This window comes from Pomacea canaliculata, linkage group LG1 (assembly GCF_003073045.1).
Source record: "Pomacea canaliculata isolate SZHN2017 linkage group LG1, ASM307304v1, whole genome shotgun sequence".
Classification (NCBI taxonomy): Eukaryota; Metazoa; Mollusca; class Gastropoda; order Architaenioglossa; family Ampullariidae; genus Pomacea; species Pomacea canaliculata.
This window is the reverse complement of record NC_037590.1, coordinates 16,945,234-16,967,257: the sequence shown is the minus strand read 5'-3', so window position 1 is coordinate 16,967,257 and position 22,024 is coordinate 16,945,234. Positions and strand designations below refer to the sequence as shown.

General features: G+C 39.1%; 1 protein-coding gene across 3 annotated transcripts in view; it reads right to left on the bottom strand.

Annotated features, from left to right (window-relative positions):
• Nucleotides 1–1,868: 1,868 nt before the first annotated feature.
• LOC112569799 (FMRFamide receptor-like) overlaps nucleotides 1,869–22,024 on the bottom strand; it is a 75,086-nt gene continuing 54,930 nt past the window's right edge. For all 3 annotated transcript variants that reach the window (XM_025247727.1, XM_025247738.1, XM_025247749.1), the window contains 3 exons: nucleotides 14,627–14,831; nucleotides 7,980–8,685; nucleotides 1,869–7,305 (listed from right to left, as the gene is read on the bottom strand). In XM_025247727.1, coding sequence (XP_025103512.1) covers nucleotides 6,314–7,305; nucleotides 7,980–8,214 — 1,227 coding nt within the window. In that variant the 5' untranslated portion in view covers nucleotides 8,215–8,685; nucleotides 14,627–14,831 and the 3' untranslated portion in view covers nucleotides 1,869–6,313. The remainder of the gene's footprint in view (nucleotides 7,306–7,979; nucleotides 8,686–14,626; nucleotides 14,832–22,024) is intronic.

Genomic DNA, 22,024 nt, shown 5'->3' with positions numbered 1-22,024 from the left:
GGCACAAAAGCTATCACAGTTTTTTTTCACAGTCATGCATGATAAATGCAACTTCAACCAAAAGACAGACCATCCAAGAAACGCAGAAACCGCAGGTAGAAGGATTGAAAAAGATATGAGAAATAGGTTAATGCATAATAATACAATATTTGTGTGTGAAACGATGAGTCAGTATGTGTGCATCATTTGTTACACACACTACTGTGCAACATGTATGAACAATTTACTTCCACAAGCAAACACTTTGAAAAATAGTTCTAAAAGTCTACAATGGTAAGATATATCAATCACTTATTAGGGGGAAATATCTGAGATAAACACACAGAAAATTAGACATGAGGGTTACTGCACCAATCGAATATGTTGTGGGTGGGGGGAATGTGAGGTTCTGAATGTCTTCTTTATGTCTCTTGTATAGTCCATAAACTTCAGAAGGCCGCAAACCTCTTGGAGCTTCGATCTTCTCACATAACCATCACAGCAAATTTCCTCACAATTGAGGGACTGATTCAGACCAATCACTGAGAATAAACCATTCCTACGTAGGCTTCCTCTCGTAGGACATTATGCAGAAAACTTGACGGTCACTGCGATCTGTTTCTGATGAAGAGATTCAAGGGCATAAAGAAGTGGAGTGAAAAGACAGATTTCTTGCGGTTTTTTCTTCTTTCGAGATCGTCAGCGTGAGCGCATGCATGCTTTTTCTTTTTTTTTTTTTTTTTTGTCATCCCGTTTATCTGTGATCTTTCTTTTACTTTACTAAAGCACAGTGTGACTGAACATCTGTACATGTATCTGTTATTTTATTTTTTATGTCTACCTGTAAGGAGTCACGCATGACAATGATATTAGGACAGGAAGGATGATGAGGAGGTACATTTGATGTGACAGGCCAGCTCGGTCGTCATTGCTAAGCTTCAGTAATGACTTCAAAAGAAAACAGGCGAAGGCATAAAAGTTTAGAAGCAGGAAAATCTTCTTTCACTAATCCATCCTGAAAACTCTGATAGAGTCGATGCGGGAACTGCTTAGCGTGCGGCCTTTGGTTCTGATGTGCAATAAGCCAAAGAAGTGCTTATGTAATAAACTGCACAGACCTGAGGCCCAAGCAGATTTTCTGCAAGCTCTTCTCTGCATGCGTGCTTGGTTTAATAAGCTGCTGTAAGTTTTACGAGTCATCTGAGATATTAAATGATTAAAAAGCAGCAGACCCAATGGACGGAAGCATAAGGAATGAGCAGCTGCTGGTTTTGATATATACCATCCATTTCATCTGTGCTTGATTACAAGATTAGTTACTCCTTTGCATTAAAAGAGAAGAGATAGAGTGAGATAACAGAAAAAAAAGATGCAGAAGAAAACAAGACCAAAATATTTATGGAGTTTATATTTAGAAATTCTATACTAGAAATAAATATCCTTTTGTTGTACTTTTACTGTAAAGAGAATGCTTGCCTGTGCCTTGCAGTGAAATCATTAGCCTGTGATCATACACTCTTGATTAAATTATCCCGATGTGTATGGAAAGATCGACATCTTTATAATCTTTTCTGAACACTCTAACGAATCCCCAAAGTTTGTATTTAGGGTTAGTGTCCCTTTAACGCAAGAGGTTAACCCTGAGCAAGCGAAATGTCCACCCTGGGGCCATAGTCACGGTGTCCGGACACCGCAGAAGTATGTTTACCTTTGAGGGAATCAGGGCTTCTGCTTACGCAAAAAATTGCGTACAGTACGCATTAAAAGTTTAGAGGACCCCTTCAATTTTCGTCAATGGGGTCCCCTTCAAATTTGGGCGAAGAACAGGGACCCTTAAAAATCTGAAGAAGGGTTCTGGGACCCCAAAGTAGTAGCAGAAGCCCCAGTGATAAAAGGACCTTAGGATAAAGTAACATAAAGCAATGTTTGTGGGGTCTGGTACCCACTTAGCAACTTTCATCAACAAAACGCTTACTGTTGTTTTCCACACTTTACCGTTGGTGCAACCGTCCACTTGGTTAATTCATTGCTACGTTCCAGGAGTAACCAGTCTAGAGTATCATACATCATGCTCTAGTGCAACTCTCGTTCATTAGTGACTTAATTAATTATCCTGCTTCGTTTGAAAGCTCATAATGTTGTTAGCTATGAAGTACAGCTACAGCATTTTGAAGAAACGCAGACGTTGGTTTTGCGCATGCGTAGTCGGGGTGATAGACAAGGACTGAGGCAACCACCAGTAATTATATATTTCTGTACAAATAAAATTAATAAGACATGAATCAACACCGACGCAATTGTGTGTTGGACATAACTATTGAAAGAAATAAGCGATATAAATAAATTCCAGAATATGAAAAGCAACAAAATGCTAGATTAATATCCCTTACGACCTCATAGAATTCTCATATCGATAGCTCGTGTAGCATATAGTTGATATAACACCTTAAACTACAAAAACAGATTAGCCTCGATTAACTAGTCAGATTTTGCAGGAGCTGGCCTACTGACCTCGCCTTGTCGTCAGCTCGATTTTGTGCTGAGCTCATTTCTTTCCTAATTATATATTACATTCTTCTATGTCAGGCTCTTTTCTTTCTGTGAAATTACGATTTGTTAGATATTAGCCATTGATAACATTAATAAGATTTTTGAGCTAAACTGACAGTATACGCACACAGATTCAGGATTACAGTGTATCTGCAACAATAACTTTACACAAATTTTACTTACATTGAGGTAAATGATCTCCAAACGACATTGGCGAAAAGAATGTACTGCTTTTAAGATAATCACCCACATTAACACTCAAGTCTCATTTTTATGTTAAGTATTTTAAGTAAGATCATTACATGTATTTTATTGACTGTGATGTTAAATCAGTGTTGGTTGAAAGGTACCAGACATCAATGTTTACGATGTATATTTGTTAGTAAAACTATTACATCATTTTGTCAAATCTAGTGCTCAGTGTTTGCTGGAAAGTGTCAGATATCAAAATAAAAGGAGCAGGTAAGTTAAAAGAAATCATAACGTATACCTAAGGAAAAATGTATGTTGTTGCTTTTTTGGCTTTCTTGGTTTGTTTGGTGGTATTCGGGTAAGCTCTGATTTTTTTTTTTAACCTCAGGAGACGTATCCATTTTTTGGTTCTAAATGTGTGGATTATTTCCGTAGCAGTTTTTAAAGAAAGGTAGTCCCATGTGGCCTTTCGGTAGTTACGAAGTCAGGTGTCAGAAACTGCACCTAGTAACCACTCCTGTCCCTTGTTGCCTTGGTTTTATTACCCCTTCAATGCTCTTATTTCTTATATCAAAAATCGACAATTGTATACACTGAACAGAAATCTCTTATGTAACATCTAATCCCGAGATAAAGAAAAAGTCGTCCTGTCCTTTAAGACAAAAAAGAACATGAGATCTTTTGGTCTATGATTGCGCAAAAATAATTCTGATTTATTTAATTGCCCCTACTTTTTTCTGTGATGACATTAATGAGTTCAGTTATTTTTGAGCGGTTTTTTTTCTGGACATACAAAAACCTTCGATACCACAAACACCTTAATAGTTTTGAGAAGAAAATTAATAGGCTTGTCAGCTTGTCATCTAAACACATAGAAATCGTCATGTTTAAAATGATTTAACATGTGATCATTATGTAATGAAAATTAGTATAACTTCTTCTTATGATTATCACTACAAAGGTGCGAAGATGCTAGCTGGACAGACAGACAGACAAGAAGACGGCTGACATGAGTTTTAAGTATACTCTAGACAGCTCACACGATAGCCACAAGAAACTGAAATTTTCCTGAAATCCGAGAAGTTATTAAAAACGTTGTGAGCTTTCTTTTCTGATTGGTAACAGCCCCGTGTTGCAGTGTATCCCAACACCCACGCAAAGACATTTTAACTTCCAACATTATTATAATGTGAAACATAGTCTACTTAATGGCTCAACGATGCTATTTAGAAACAGATAACTAGTACCAGGTAGGTCTAATCCTGTCTTTGGTAGTCGAGTAAAGAAACAACAAACAAAACAAAAAAAGTCTTATTATGAAATGTTACTTCATTAGGTGAAAGCAAGCTTGAACAGGTGGAGATGCTCCTTAAAGTCGCTACATTTGCATAAAACAACTAGTAGCCGTGCAGCCTTCTTTTTCACAGACATTAATATAGATGGAGTTGAAAGAAAAACAAAGCTTTCTCTCTGTACTAAACAGCCTCGAAAATGACATTAAAATAATGAAAAAGAAAGAAAGTTAACAATCTAAAATGTTGACATGGGTAGCTTGTTTTAAAATTTATCTTACGCAACAAAAATGCACTAATAATCAGTAGAATTATATCCATAAAAATTAAAGTTTCTGAAAATAGACACAGAAAAAAAGGAAAGGGGCAAGATAAATAGTTTGAAAGACTACAGTACATAGAGAAAGGATTCTTTTTTGATAAGGTTTTATTCGCATCGAAAGCTCTTCTAAACGTTCTTCTAGCTGTAACGTTTTAATATATTAATTTATATTAATTAACATATATTAATTTAATATATTAATCTTAAGAATTAAGACAGAGATGTCTATCAAGATTAGCAGCAATGGGGTTCATCTTATGACATGCATTCAAGGATTCTTGGTATTGACATTAACGAATTATGAGAAAGAATATTAATTCTCTCTCTTTGCTTGTCTGCGCATGAAGTAGCGTATTCACAGAGAGATTCGTGGGTATGATATATACATACACACATAAATACAACACGACATAACATAATCAAATCCTAAGATGTAGAAAAACGCATTTAACATTTACTTCATTTGTGAGCAGATTAAGAAACAAACTGTTATTTGTTAACGTATGATAAAAACTTCTTTGACAACAGATTCGTCGCATATGAACAAGGATGTATTTATTTATAAAAAACACATAGAGAACATACAGTTAAATAAGTGCTACACGAAGCATGATATAATAAGAACCGAGGTCAACGAAGAACATCAAAAGGACAATTAGTCTGTCAGCGCTTTTAAAAAGTATCTACACATTGTGCGAAACGAATGAATGAATGTTGCTGTGGAAACAAAATACAGTTTCGCTGTATATACAGTCACCAACTGTCACTTTAACATCACTTTTGTGGTTGAAGAATCCTCTGGAACTTAAGTGCTGAAAAATGCAACAACGATGTCATCTAACACGTTGAATTTTTAAGCGGACGTTGAGCACTGGAGTCAGACGATGAAGATGTCAACAGCACTCAGATTCATCGAAAGCAACAATCTTTAGTATTAATCATGGATGAATATCCTTCAAAAATATGTTCGCGCAAACAGTCACCCTCTGACCTTTCTCCCTTTCAAACAGTGAGATCGGAAAGCGTCTGCTGCTTATTATATAACTCATTTATCAGCAAACATATGCAAACATGGTTTACAATCTAGAGACAAGAGAAGCTGGACTTTTGTCTGGCAGACTCATGCTAAATGTCCTTCTTAACTTAAAATTGCTGAGAGTGAAACCTCTGAAGTTCCATTGTATGGGCAAATATATTGGCAAACAAGTTTGGACTTCGCATGTTGACCAATGTTTCGAACGTTCGCCCCAAAAGATTTTCCTGTGACCTTCTTGCAGAGCTTTGCCTGACTTGCCAAGCGTTTGACGACATTTGCCCTATTAAGAAATGCCTAAAAATCAATAGGAAACGGATCGATTTAAGTGTTATAATTTACTTTGTACTTCTTACCTAACTTGGACCTCAAGGTAAGATAAAGACTTCCAGAAATTTGAAATAAGGGATTTTGAATTTCATATAAATATTTAGGGTTTATATATATATATGTAACTAGTCTTGAAAAATGACCAGAATAAATTATTTCTCGATTTCAAATATGTCCACAAAATTATGGATATCGAAGAAACCTGGACTGTGCCCGGAAGATTTAGCTATTCAAAGACGATAAAGGTCCCGATTCCTTCCCAAGAGAAACAGTTAACCAGACATCTCTCGCTCTTTACGGTTTGCAAATCTTAAGTCTCGATTTTATTTTTGTCTGAATAGAGTCTCGTTAAAAAAATTATAGCAGATTAATTATATTTCACTGGGATTTTTGAAATGAAGAACCGTGTTTTCCTTATGTACATTTGTATTCTGAACACAAAAGTGACGCAATCAACGAACTTATTCAAGTGGCAAACATGTATCACGCGAGAGTAGTTTGTTAAGTTACCCTACTTTATCACACTATATAGCATGAAATAGTTCTTGGAAATAGTTTACTCATTTTTATTTGTTTTAACAAAGCAATCCGACGTTTTGAGAGGTCGACTCCCAATCACACGTTGGTTGGCATGGAGCCGTTGGAGCTGACAGAAGCGCACGTGGCAGCAAATGGTTGGTGTTCCAATCTCTTGGTCGTACCGTTTCGGGTAGCTGTTGTGGCTTTGTCTCTGTCCAAACTTTCGAGCGTCATTGTCGTCTGAGTGTCGTTAATGGCCGTCAGCTCGTAGCCGTTGGTGGTGACGACGGACCCCCGCAGGCTGATGGAGCGCGAGTGGCTGTACAGATGGCGGAAGACACGCAGCAGTACCTTGCGGAACTTGCTGCCGAACGCCGTGTAGATGAGAAAATTGACGGCGGAGTTGACGACGAATAGCAGGTTGCTGACAGCAAGCCACTTCATGAAAGTGGAGAGGTCGAAGATGTCGAACTGCGACACCAGCCCCGGCGACTGGCAAAAGATGAAGACCACTACGATGAGAACCAGGACAAGGCTGAGGTTGGCCTCGTTCTCATCGTGGATGTTGGTCCCGCAGCGTCGCTTCTGCATCCGCATCAGCTCCTGGATGATAAAGATGTTGAGGATGAAGAGAGAGGACAAGGGCACGACGAAGATGAGGATGGTGTAGAGGACAGTGGTGTACACCGTCTTGTAGGCGTACGTGAGGCCGAGGGCGGTGTCTTCCAGATAGTAGCAGTCTGCACCAGCTGTAGCCTCATTCTCGGAGCACTTGCGGGCGTAGGCGGCAAACAGTCGGGGTACGTTGTACAGAATCGACACCACCGTGATGACGGCAATGACCAGCAGGGTCTTACGGCGGGTGCACAGGCGTGCGGCGCGGAACGGGTGGCAGATGGCGATATAGCGTTCCACCGACACGGACACCGTGATCCAGACGTTGCACGACTGCAGGGTCATGACAACGTAGTTCATGGGGGTATACATGACCGGGTAGATGTTTTCGCTGAAGTACTTGAGAGCACCGTTGTGCAGGTAGTTGGCGCAGCTGAAGGGAGTTAGGACGATGACGGCGGACAACAAGATACCTGTTCAAGATGGAAGGAAAGCGTCAGGGTCCCAAAGTTAAAAACAAATTCAGTAGCTCTGGCTTTTATTAAAAAACTTCGGAACGTTGATCTGTATTTCTCCCGTTAACAACTATCTTTAAGAGCTTGTGAAACTAGATGTACATTGTCAAATATCAGATATGTGGCAGTTTATTTGACAGGTATAAAAGAATAGTCAAATATTGAGCAGAGTGTATCTGGTACTTCACTATAAACCTCGAGCAACCGGTTTTAGACTTAAAAGTTAAATACATAATACATCATTTCTGCAGACCCAAGAGAAAACAAATATTTCACTAAATTACAGCTTAATCTATATTAAAATAGTTATCATCGTGTCATATACGATTAAATAGAAAACAATTTTGTTTCTTCATTATTTTAGTAAACCCTATATTATTGATATACAGTCGGACCTCGATAGGTCGACCTTCCCTAAGTCGAAAACCTCCCTATATCAAATTAATTGTTAGTTCCCAGCCAAATACCTGCGCCTATTACCCAATTTTCCCTAACTCGAAAACTCCGTAAGTCGATTTTTTTTTCGGGTCCCTTTGAGTTCGACTTATCGAGGTCCGACTGTAGTAGCAAATTGTTAACATTTATGCCTAAGGGATATCTAAACTCCGATTCAAAAAAATTGGGGTTCTTACCAGTGTCGGTGATCACCAGACCCCTCAGGTACAAGATTGTCGTAGATTGCATCTCTCGGCGCCACAGGACTACGATGGTAAGGGCGTTGCCCACCACCCCCACCAGGGCAACAATCGGCAGAAAAATGCCCCAGCAGAGGAACTGCACCAGATAGGAATCACGGCCTACAGCGGTCGACTCCAGGAAGTCGCTTCCACCGTAGGACAAGTTGATCTTCAAGTTGATTTCCGCCATCGTTTGTAAGAGTACAGCTGACGATGTAGAAAAAGCACTTCACTGGTTGTTCTCTTTTTAGTGAAATAATCCGTTCAGACCGGCGAATGCTGTTAGATCGGTTAAGCTCGTCATTGCACTTTCGAGATGTGCGTCGTTACTTCTTAATTGTGTTATTTTATTATCAAGCTTAACTGAAGTCCTGCTGTGTCGAATGAAGGCAGTGAAGGACAGCTAGCCCCATTAGACCGTTAAATTGTCAATAAAACGTCTACTTCCGGAGACAGCCATGCTGGAAGTCTTGTGGACGAGACGGAGCACTCTAGGAAGCTGTGAAGATGGAGACGAGGAACACCTTCACGACCGGTGTTTTCACGAGTACCGCCTCTTGCGGGGCTAAGGATGATCCTCCAGGTGGGATGTTACAGCAGTGTTGCCCTTGTTTATGTCCTGATTTGTCTGACTAGTATTTCATTGAACGACACGCCGGTCCTGAAACACAACAAATCAAATGTTCACTGATGACTCAACATTCTCACCTCTCGCCTTTCTCAGTCTCTCATTCTGGTAAGCGCACATGCACGGACTAATGTCGCAAATAAACGAGAAAAAATTGTCATTAAATACCTGCTAAAAGGTTTTTTTGCTTGGAATAATTCACCAGCTACTCAATCGATCATCGTTTAGTAATTTATTCCTCAATGGTCACAACACGATAGATTACCACAAAAGGTGTATAAGAGGTTTGCGAAGGATATCGGTAAAAAGTTCTGAAAGGTGTTATTAACAATGTCAACTATAGATATGATTGCTCTGTCAGAAATGATTGAAAACAACATCGATATCTGTTGTTTTAATCTAAAAGACAGGTGGAAAATAAGTAGTGTTCGGGAGCAGGCTGGCAACTTAGGGAACATGAATGCATTTACAATAGTAAACTCAGTGGCGACTCAGATTACTTATATGACATGACATCTTGGATTACATGCCACGTACACACGTATTCCACAAGTTTGCTAAAAGATAACTGGTCCAAGTGTACTTTTACGGCTTTTTTCAAGGAATGTTTTGACAGAGCTATAATTGAAACTAATTTTACATAACAACATTTTGCTGTTGTTGTAATGTCTAACAGAAAAATTGTGGCTTGAAGAGTGGACGAAATCCAATACCTTGATTGTTGCAAAGTGAAAGAAGATCAGGGGGCAAAGACAGAGCGAACAGGTGAGAAGGTGCGTGAGTTGAAAGATATACTGACAGAATGTCTTTCTCTAAATCTCTCTCTCCCAGAAACAGAAACATTATTCACTGGTGCACACACAGATAAACAACGTATAAAAATCTTTTCAACGTCAGGTCTGGGATGCTGAAATTGTTTACAAGTTTCTTGTTGAGAGCATCCTGACATTTAACATCGCCGCCTGGTATGGTCACCTCCTCGTCAAAGACAAGGAAAGGCTCGCCAGTCATCCACCAGGCAAATAAAATTGCTGGTACACCAGAGATGCAACTTTCTCACTTGCACCTTCATGCAGTCAGAAAAATGGCATAAAACCTCAGACAAATCACACCCTCTCCATCCAAAATTTCAGCTGTCGCCCTCGGGCAGGTGCTACAAAGTACCACGTATGAGAAAACCTGCCTACCAGAGGTCCTTCGTGCCAGCAGCCATCATCATCGTAAATCAAAGGCACAAGGACTCGTAGGGTAGCCATACTACCTGGCATCCTCCTTAGGAAGTTCCGATGTAGGTGTGCTTGCGTCTTGTATGGGTATGTATGTCAGCCCATAATGTTTTATTTATATATATATATATGTTCATATTATGTTTGTATATGTAGCTGGGCTTGTGAGAAAAAGAATTTCTGTCTTGGACTTTCTCGGAAGACATTATTTTATTTGATTTTATTCTTTTATTCCACCAATCATTATCGTGCTGTTCAGCCTTTCAGTTTCTTCTACTATTTATCTCTTTCTCCGTCTGTCAGCCCTCCGTCTCCCCATCTATTTATCCCCAGTTGCAGCTCACTTTTTTCTTCTCATGTTCCTGTCTTCACAGGGAGAGGATACAGGACCAGTGTCAAGAGAATCGTCTTTTAAACTCTTCTGGTCCTAACGGCCAAACAAGAGTTGCTAAAGCAGAGGCACTAGAACTCTCCCATGCTGAAACCTCACTCTTGGACTGAGCTTGGTTTATTTTTTTGAAACTAACATCCACAAACAGCAAAACGGCCATTAACTGCTTTATGTTATTTTGTTAATTATTCAGAAAATGTGAGTACTCGATGTCACGGAAGCGGGGATTCAATGTTAGTAACTCATGAATTGCCTTTACTGAGACATACGAATGTCAAGAAGATGGGTGAAAACAATTACTGTTTTTTTTTTGGTTTTTTTTTGTTTGTTTTTTTTTTTTATATAAAAAAGGCAGGGTAAAATTTCAAAATTATCTACTTTGTAGACGGTAAATTTCTAAAAACTCGAAAGTCGAAATTGGGTTTGTAAGCAAAATAAAAAGAGAACTTCGTGTTGACAGCAAAAACATGTGATTGACATTAGCATCAGGATTTTCAAATAAACGACCTGTGTTTAATCGGCTAAATTTTAATATTGCATCGTGGGTATGAAAGTCAGTGAAAATTTACAAGCATGTCCACGAAGAGAAAAAAAAATTCCGCTTGTAATGTGAATTCTAATTACTTTGCCAGGTTTGCAGAAAAGTAGGGTAAAAGATGCCTGTTGTGGCATCAGGTATCAATTCTGAAATAACAGCTGGCAGAGAGATCTTAGAAGTGTGAAAATTAACCCTGTCGAGAGATATACGTTAATAGATACCCAGGAAGCTGTTACACAATAAAAATTTTTAGTATAAAAACGAATCCTTGCAGAAACAAAGAAGTGTTTCGAGCGCGTGAAAGAGGGAAAACATAATTTTTGTAGCAGTAAAAATAATTTGTCTGTATATATCACTCAAATACATAAAATATATTGCGTAAACAAACAGAAGTAGGTCGCTAATTCTTGTTTGAAGCTAGTTATTTAATTTTTTTAAAAGTCCCGAAATCATTAAATGAATGATATTTATGCAAAAGTTAAAGTTCATCTACGGATCAAGTGACTGAAAGAATTTATTCTTTTAAAATGATCCCCTCTTCCTTCCGTTCCAGTTTCTCCTCAGTGAGGAAGAAAGGTGTTGATGATAGCAGCAGATGACAAATGTTCTCTCCGCCAACGCACAGCCAGAGTTGGAAGAGCCAGACACTGACAGACCATGGAGAACTATTTCACGAGCTAAACAATCTGAGACATGCCTCGCTTTCATTGTTTTGCTTTGTTTCTGCTGCCCTCCAACTAAAATTTGTATTTCGACAAGAAAAAATGTCCAACTGCTGATTCGTCGTTTGTTATGAAGAGAAAACAGATGGCGGAACATACAAGGTTTAAGATTGTTCTGTGACCTGATTCTCCTTCTCCAGGTGCACTGCAGATTTTGGACAAGCGGAAGATAAATAAAAATGTAATTCACTCAAATGCTTAGTCAGTTATGCATGTTTTCATTTCTTCAACATATCTATGACATTCTTTAGTTGCTCTGGGAAACTTGTTGCAATAGTTTTAGTAGAAAAGTCTAAAGAGAACACCTGACGTCAGGAACAAAATAAGTTTAAACAATAAAAAATAACAACAAAAAACCCAGAAAGAAATTCACTAAACACTAAACAGACAACCAAACAAAAAAACTGAACAAAATGTAAAATCCTTCTTATTTTTATCTTCTTTCAAAACGTGTGATTTGTAATTGTCCTGACAGCAAACATAAATGAATGGGGACGTTCCCAGTGATGAACACCCGTAAAAGCAGTGAACCATGTCAATGACACTGAACCAAGACTGTGGGCATGGAATTCTCAGGTCAGAGTTCAAAGTAACCCTCGAATCCAGGTCTCATTTTTTCCTACGCCAAGCACAGTAGCTACAATTATGGCGAAGACGTCGACTTTGATGACTACATTGACGATAACGATGAAAGATTTCAACCAGCCAGACAGCCACTCAACTCTATCCACCAGGCTACAGAACTTCCATACTTTGAGGCACTAAAAACCTTCTGGTCAAGAGTGAAAAAATGTGCAAAATTCAGGCGAGACGCAGAATTTTAAAGGAGAAAAAAAACCAGCAAGGAAGAAAGAGCAGACTAAGAATGTAAAGCTGCCTACTTCTTATAGAAGGATCTCGATGAACTGTTCAGAATAAGGTGATATGTTCTGAAAAACTAAACCGGTTCTGACGTCAGCTCAGGTAAGCACGAGGAGCGGACGGAATGCGATCCTGTTTACTCGTGGATTCAATACAACAGCTGTCGGTGGCTGCATAAATGCACTAATGTTTGAATGGGCAAAGCAAGCAGCCAGGCAGCAATGGGCATTTTACGTAGGCAAGTACATACAGTATTTTAATTTCTTTTTACATGAGGAAGAAGAAAAAAAAAACCACGCCAACCCACACAAAAGTGAGATAAAATTTCGTTTTTTTTGGTTTGTTTTTTTGGTATACGCCACATAAAGTGGATATTCTAAAATTATATTTCCTACACCCCCACACACACATCCCCACACATACACACAACTCCACACACACGCACATATTAATTCGTCTACTGTGCCAGACGCTGCTCACACGATGCAATGGAAGGAATTGGTACACAGGTGATGGACGATGAAGACAAAATAAAGGCTGTAGAACTGTGGAGGTTGAACACGAGTTAGAAGTCGATGTAGATGATGGGCGAGAGAATATCTAGGAAACAAGGGGCGAGTGGAAGGAGCAGATGAAGGGGTGGTTGCCGGGGTGGAAGAAGGAAGGGCAAGGAACTTTTGCTGTCTACGCAGGAGTTGTGTAACGTGAAATTGCACTGGCTGTAATACTGGCTTCAGAAAAACAAAAGTTTAATATCTATTCCCTTTCTCCACTTTCTTTCTTAATGTTTGTCTGACTACCTTTGTGTCTATCGATCTATTCTGTAAATCAGTTTCTTTTGTCTGTTTCCCTTCTTGCTTTTGTGCGTGAGTGTGAGATGGGTGCATTTTATTGCTTGTGTTTGCGTATTTGTGTGTACTTGATTTTTTGCGGTTTGATTGTGTGTTTGTATGTATTTTAATGCTTATCTGTGTTTGTGTATTTAACTTCTTAATGAGTGTGTGGTTGCATAGGATTTTTTGTGTTTGTGTGTATTTGATTGCTAGTGTGTGTATTTTAATGCTTGAATGTTTGTTGTTTTGATTGCTTGTGAGTGAATGTGTGTGTATATATGTACACACACGCTACCTGTGACAGATTTTCATATTTTTGTGTTCTCTCTGTTCTTTCTTCTAGTCTTTCTCCAGTAACTGCTGCTTCATGTCTTAGCACTGACAGTTCCGTCGCGGAACCTGATATACCGAAAGAAATATACTCACACTTTTATTCCCTGTTAGTTTATTTTTTTCGGATCAAATGCCTTTTAATAGCCAGCGACTAGGATTTTATTTAGGCAAAAAAGAAGAAAGATGTCTATGTTCTTCTTGTCTAAAGACAGTTATTGCTATCATTTTTTAATGGAATGCAGTGAGACGACTTTTCTTTCTCTGACATTAAAAATGTACGATTATACATCATACTACAAAGAAGTCCTGCATTTCTCTGGTGACAGGCCTCTAAAATATCTGGAGATGACTCTTCTACAAAGGAAAACAAAGAAATGCACTTCTCGATACATTTTCTGAAGTTAAATTAACAGTTTTTTTTATCCCGGGTCTTAAAAATTTTTGGACTTCGAGCAAAAAGATTAGCGCACAAAGCGTGGTAACAGTCCATGGTCCAGTTGCTAACTTTGCATATTTCTAATTTTAAACACTGTTAGAAGCCTTAAATCTATTAAGATAATTAATTTTATAGAAACGCAGTGCATAATACGATTTTAGAAATTTTGTTAAACTAAAATTATTTTAAACAAGATAAAACTATTAAAGCAAGACTTTTCCTTCCCATCAGCACAAGTTTTGCATACACTTGTGCAACCAACTATATGGCATATGGTCGATCTTTAAAAAAATACTTGCTTTAGAACATATTAAAGCTTAGAAATATGTAGAGCAACTAGCCCCTAGACAGATAGGGAAGGGCAAGGAGTGAAGTCAACGGTAAAACATTGTAATTTTCTTATGACCTGTCATCTACATCAGCTCACGGAGAAGCAGTGTGACTTGCAAGGTCTTCGACCTACGGACAACGATATGAACAACGCCGTTCTGGTCCATGTGGATCTCATCAGGCAAGGCAACAGGGAAAAGCCAACAACCGAGACAATGCGATGGCAGACATAAGCATTTGTAAACTTCTTCAAGCAAGCAACAGCAGTGAATAAATCTCTAGACAACAGCATCAAAATACTTACGCGGTAGGTACTCGTTTAAACAGCAGACTCAGTCCTTCACACCCGCCAATATCGCCGCTGAGAAGCTGTACGACAGGGAGGAGTGTCCATGTGCACCTTGCAGAGCAGTGTGTGGGTGAGCAGTCACTCGCAGGATGCGGGCGTGCGACAATCGTAAAATGCGGTTAGTAAGCAGCGTCCACTACGCCTTGCAGGAAGCGATATTCTGGAGGAGAAGAAGCACAGAAGAAGATCAGAACTCGAATTACGGTCTGCAGGATTGGCCTTTATTATCAATCCAGACAAGCTAAATAAAGCCATGAAAAGCGGATTGAAAAGACACGTTGCAGAGAGGAGGATCTCCACCCACTTCCCGCAAAACCTACCTAAGTGTATCCTGCAAATTTACGAAAGAATCTTTTGTATTGTTTCTTCCTCTTCCATGTTAACTGTTCACCATAAGAAAGTTATCTATTAATACTGTTCAACAGTACAGCCACACCGAGTTATCACATCGGTGGTAAGGTCTTGCTGTTCGCTCCTGTTTCCCGCCTACAGATCAATGCCGTCTGCAGATGCACAGTTGGACAGGAGCCTCCCGATGGAAATGGAGGTGTAGTGTTCACGAAGGGTTTCTCGCATGATGTTTTCTAATAAGATGTTGAATAACACAGGCGATAGGAGACAGCGTTAGCGGATATCTCTGGTTGTTTTAAAGAAGTCTCTTAGATGGTCACTGAACTTTTCTCTAGCGCGTCGATACTTTGAACGAGGTTCTCATCTGTGCTGAATTTCCACATCACGTGACATGGTCCTTCATGTTAGACTCTCTCAAATGTTCTTCTGTCACGATGCGACAGAAGATCTGTTCAAATGTGTTGCTGGCTGGTCTTAAGTCAGCTTGATCTTATGAAATTAGTTTTTCAGCTGTAATGTTGATGGGATTCTGGACTATTTTCGGCATTCCTTTGCTTTGGTGGATGAGTACACTTATGGTTTCGTACTTCTGACACTTTTTGTTGTTTTTTGTACTAGGGATTGCGTTCAAATTTCGGGACATTGTCAGTTTTTGTTAGCACAAACCAGAAAGGGCATTTGTTGTTACCTTCCATCATTGCTTGGGCAACTTAGCTTAGACTTTGTCAACAGCAGGTGACATCTCTCCTTTTCGACTGTGAACCACTCTCCTAACTTCTTCTAGCAAGACTCACTAATTGCTTTAAAGGATGTTATAATAATATAAATATTATGTCCTCAGCCAAACGATGTGAATATCTTTGAAATATTTAGCCAACTGGCTTACTAAAGCAGTGCTTTGTGTGAGTGAGGTGATTGTTGTTGTCTTCAATGACTAAAGTCTTACATTGACCTATCATGGTGTCTAGCAGCTGCTACTGTCACTTCATGCCATACCATACTCTATCTCCTGGCATTGGTCTTAATTCAGTTCTCATTTGCTGTCTTCGTTTTCTTCCTCTCGTACCTATTTGTGGTTATGTCTCATGAATAAAATTTTCTGCTATCGTCTCCATGTCACGCGACCGTTATTAATCCGGGTTTTTACTGATGCAGCATGATATTCCGTTCCATGGTTCTTCAATGGATATGTGCTAACACCTGGCGCCCATCTCTGTCAAAGAGAGATCACAGCCGAGCTCCTCAATCCACCTTGGTTGTGAACAACTAGGTCTGAAGCCCTGGCTAGTACTTTTATCAGCACTTTCTCCCAGTGATGTGTGAACAGGTTAACTCCTGTAGCCTTTATCTTTCCCAAAATTCTCCACAAGGTACTAGGGTCATTAACCAATAGAGGGGTACATAGCAAATTGCAAGAAATGTAACTTATTCATTCTTAGTTATATCCCTCATGGAACGTGCGTGGATTCAAACGCAGTCATTACTAAAAACTGGATTTTGTTAACCTGCTCAATTGCAGAGCAGAAACTCTAGGCAACCATCGGACCACAGGATACTGAGGACCTTATACTTATCAAGGGGTTTCAATGTGTTCATATATATATGCACACGTTTTGCCTGCCTCCGTCATTCTCTCAGTTGGTCAAATATTTTTCTGATGATTTTACTTTTTCCTTAAATCTGAATACCCTCTTCCGATACACATGCCTACAAACATCATCATTCACAAAAAAAGAGTTAGAACCCAGACGCCCGAACTGTACAAGGAACATCATAGTATGAACAATATGAATACCACTATAGCAGTAATATCATAAATTGAAAAGCATTTTACAGAGTTTACTTATGTTTCTCTGTGTTTATTTTAAGCTAGATTTAAGAGAGTTTGTCCCGTTCAATTTAAACTACACGCTATACAATATCTCCAGCTCAGAAATTTATTCTAATGTCAATGAAGCTGCTTGATTCTGTTCATGAGAGAAATTCAGCTTATTTTTTGTTTTTGTTTTTGTTTTTTTTTTTTTTTGCTTTATCTCAATAAGATCTTGTCCAAAGTGCCACGTCTGAAGTCAAGCACCTGTTCCGGACAAAGGTTGTGCAGAGGCACGTGCTCCCTCCCTCAACAGTGAATTGTGCAATGAGCGATTGGTCCACAGGTGAGGCGCTGGCATGGTTAGCATAACACTTCACGAAGGTGTCGCTCTGACACAGCAAACAACATCGTAAGTGTTTTCTGTTGGTAAAAGCGCGTCCAGATCGATGTCCACAAGGCCGTTGCGCAACAAGGCGCGGCGCATTCACGTGTTTGACCCCACGCAGCACGTGGTTGTCACGAGAGGGATGTCTCCTGTTCTATTTTTGTCACTGAAAATAGTACGTGGAAACGTAAGGATGCTAAAAAAACAAGTAGAAGATATGTCTCATCGTTTTAATCTGCCCACGTTTCTTCAGGTGTTGGAGTATTTACTCGACTTCTGACCTATAAAGAAACGGTGGGTTTGATATTTACGATGGAGTTTTATCTGGTGTTGCGTTGCTTTATGGTGAGTGTCTGTAAGCGATGAGTGGATGGAAATAGTCGGTAACAGGTGCAGCCTTGCGCTATAGCATCAACACTCTGGCTGTGTAACGTCCAAAAAATGGAGTTAAAAGAAAATTAAAAAATGACTAGAAAGTAACAAAAAAAAAAAAAAAAAAAAGAGGTAGACACAGAGCAGAAGCAGAAAAAAGATCAGAAGCAGGCAGAGATATTGAGACAGACAGATGCAGACAAAGATGCGGGAAGAAGAAAGCTGCAAAAAGATGTGTCAACAAGCCGGGTAGGTAGCTGTGCGTGACATGAGCTTTAGAAGGAATTGAAATCAGCTAGTTGATGAGATGATTGACTGATTCCTTTGTTTTGACTCTTTTTGTCGTTTTTTGTTTTTTTGTCTTTTTTCGTAACGAAAAATCCTCAGCTGTCTTGTCAACCCATCTTTCCTTTCCAGGCAACAGATGTAGGTCTAAAGACGTCTCATACGTCAACCAGCTCTCTCACCTCATCCAAGAGTAGAAGCTGCATTGCAGGTAGATCAACTGTCGAAAGTGAAAGATAGGTTGCTTTATTCGTGGTATTTTATTTTTTATACCAAGGCCCGCCAACAAATTTTACAAAGCGCGCCATGAGCTGGAGGACGTGACAATCTGATTGAGAACTCTATTTTGTTTTTTCAATAACATCACGTGGGCTCTGCTCTCACTTGTATAATGCGGCTGTAGATGTAAGATAATATCTTGCTTGCCTTTCATTATTGGAAACCATCATTTTTTTGTAGTTGCAGTGACACTCCCTCACTTAACTCTGATTAAAGGCATGTTTTCGAAATGATACTTTTCACTTCCTTCTCATCCGTCTGTCCTCTGTATTAGAATGAGACCAGATGTTACAGTGAAGTCTCCGAACAGATCTTCGTCCAGAGGTTCCCAGGACAATATGTCGTATTCTCTTTCTCTCTGTGTAAACAGTACCATCTTACTGTTCGTATTATTTTAATCCTGTTGTCAACATCTATTGATACTGCTCTATGCTTGCACCTGCGTTGATAGCCTTATGTTCTCCCTCAAGAAACTGTTGCCCATTAGGGTAAAGCGATATGCTTTCTTTGCCGCAGCCACAGCCAACAGAAAGCCAGGATCGAGTGTTAACTGAGCGCACGAGCGTATACGTCACAGCTTTTTTTCTATTTCTCTGCATACGAGCCTTTGTAGCTTCTAATTCGAGAATGTCTTAGATTCTGAAAAAAAAGTATCTGAGTTCCTGATACTGAGCTGACTAGTTACTTGAACCAAGCCTAAAATCCACTCCCCCCTTTTTCTTTTTTTTTTTTTTTTTGTTAGAGCATAGGAGCGGCAGGCTACTCCGTGTAGGTGAGACAACCTTATGTCCTCCACGATGTGGGGACCGCGACTTCCGCAAGTCAAGGGACAAAAAGTTCATACGCGCGCACAATTGGAGGTTAATGCGCATGCGCTGTGTAGGATTACGTGCTTGACCCATCTGCACTGAAGGGGATTATGTCGCTCTCTTAAAATATCGGCTCAAACGTGTGCTAAGCAAAAAGTCCTGCAAGAAGATTAACACATCTGTCTCATCGATGATGTATTGGAAGAAAGGAAAGGGAAAAAGTTGTTTTGCTAGCAGTGGTGAGGAGATGAATTACAAATTGTTTGTAACTCTTACAAATACGCGAGTTCGATATGCCTGGCACATTGCTACATGTATGCCAGTATGACATATGTAATGGTTCTGATATGATGTACAGTTCATGTTTTAGTCCATAAAACTTCCACTGCGAGTTTCTGAGCTTTAGTTTCCTGTAAGAAAGCTTCAGATCTGCTGTTGTCTTCTATCAGCGAACTCTTCAGTGTTTGAGATGTTATTGTGTTCTGATGAACTCTTCAGCTTTAAATTCTGTTATCAAGTCTGCTGCCAAAACGAAATCGAAAATTTAAAGTAAAGCCAGGTTCACATCCCTTGTCTACTGTCCACTTTTCGTGGCAGAGAAAACATCACCATTGCTTCTCTCTAGCCAAGAAATTCAGTTTCCAACGCTGACTTTGACGATTTGATCCTACTCTAGGTATATGTATATACTACTGGCGCAAGAAACTTCTGACATTTTCAGAAGACACTACTCTAGTTACACTAAGTGGTATCGGTGGAAGAAACTCTTGGGTTATTATTTTTGTTTTTCTGAAGCTATCAGCCAGTGTCCTTCAAATGTGATTAGTAGCAACGCGTATCTATGTTAGAAGCCGTTATGAAAATAAATACTGTAAAAAACAATTCAAAAAAGGTTTCCGAAATGCCTTGAAAGGATAGAGGCTCTTTAAAGAAACCATCATCTGAGACTGATGTCAGAGATGCAGTTTAAGTGCGAATGAACTTTATGTTTTGCCATTAATTTGGCGCGTGCAGTGTATTCACCATCTTTTCCGGCAGTCAAATGGCCGGTAACCCCGGCGACGGAGCTGGCGGCAAAGAGCAAAAGATCAAAAAGCAACGCCTTAGGCGAGGTAAAAATATCAAAAGTGAATTACCATTTTCTGTCTCTTTGACAGCAGCACATCTAAGCAATCGATGATAAAGAATATTTGTAATATGCAGACATGGTGTTTGTGCCATGTTTTCTACTTCACCTTTGATATACTCCATCCACCAAAGAAAAAAAAAAAAGAGAAATATCAAACTCGTGTGTATGAATCTGATTGTAGAGGGAGGCACAGAATGATTGGGAAGGGAAAAGGAAGGAATCAAATGCACTAGGTAATAACCATAATAATCTTCTGAGAGTGGAAGGCATATCTTTTACAGGTAAATTAAATTGAAAACAAATAAAAATGCTCTTTTTTTACTTTCTTTTTTTGTTGTTGTATGCATTCTCGGTAAAGACAGAATCAGTTTTCGTCCGACAGAAAACGAAGTTCTTGAATCAAGAGAGGCGTTTGATTGCATCAAGGATAGTGTTTCAAAATCTATCAACGGAATTTTAATTACGAAGGAACATGCTTTCACTTTGTAGTTTTTATATGTCTCTTCCTGTTTTTCCTCCCATTTTATGTTTTCTTTTTCTTCTTTCTAGACAGTCGTTCTGTGTTATTTCAATTTTAAATATGTTTGCAGTGTAAGTGAGACGACATAGATAAAGAATTGTTTCCAGTTGGCAGACAAAAAAAATCAGCTTGTGTAAGGAAAGAGTGTGAGTAACAACAATTGTAATGAGAGAACACAGAAATATACTGTTTCTTTGTTCTGGAGTTTAAGTGCTGTTCTTACTAGTTTAGAGAAGTATGGGAAAGATTTAACATCGCTCTGACACCTGTCTTAGAGAACCAAAAGAATGACTGGTTTTTACTGGAGGAGGCTGTTAAAAGCTTTAAATCGAGGGAAATTGAGAAGTACTCTTTATCCTCTTTCTAGAATTTTGAAAACAATTGGAAAAGCTCATTTCTAGACCAATGTCGGCTTAAATTATTCATAGGGCCTTGCTGAATGAAAGCCAAAGTCGAAATTCATCCAGACATCAGTCGAAAAGAAAACAATTGGTACAAGAAAGACCGACACTTAATGGAGGGAAGAGTCCTTGAGTGATGTTAAGTGTTTAATGAGTGCAGGGCTCCATGAAGAAGGAGAATCAAGAAGTACTGACATCGGAAGTATGAAAGCAGAGAAAGCAAGTGTATTTTATATTTTATGTGCATTATCTTGTCCTGAAGCCGGTTAGTGAGCATTGGAATTTTCTGACGACCACGAAAATAAATTGGCTTTTTCGTACTTTAATCCCTCTTTACTTCATGGATGAAACACGACACTGGAACATTTCTGTGGTGGTGGAATCTGTGGTATGCTGCTCTAAATTTAAAAAAGTTTTTTTTTTTCAAGAAACGGAATTAAAGTAACCCTTTTGGTAGAGATGATTAACAGAAACGAATTTCAATCTTCTTAAAAATACTTTTTTTTAGTTTTCTTGGGAGGAGGCTATCCTAGGCAAAGTAGTTTGATGAAATATGATGTTACGCTAAACATACATTAAATAGAATGATAAGAAAACATTGAGCATTAGTTTTAATTGATTAACTTTCAACCCTAATCACTCACTAAACCTATTCCCCAATGATGATAAAAAAAAAACCCTAAATGTGACTTCTGAAAAATAATGGCTTTCTGTTTTGTAGGGGTTTTTGTTTGTTTATGTTGTTTATGAGAATTAAACTTTGTTTTCACAAGCGTCCAATCTTAATAAAGCAACAAGAAAATCATTTATCAACATTATGTATTACTCGCTGTAATCTCAAAACGCAGCTGCTAATCAAATGCCAGAGGTACCCGAGGTGTGTATGTCAGCCACTGTTTCTGGCGAGCCGAATCCATCAGAACCAAATCTCGCAGCAAGTCACGCCGCACGCGTGCTCGCGCGAGATTTCTCATCTAGCAACTGGTCCATTCTTCGATCATCTGTGGGA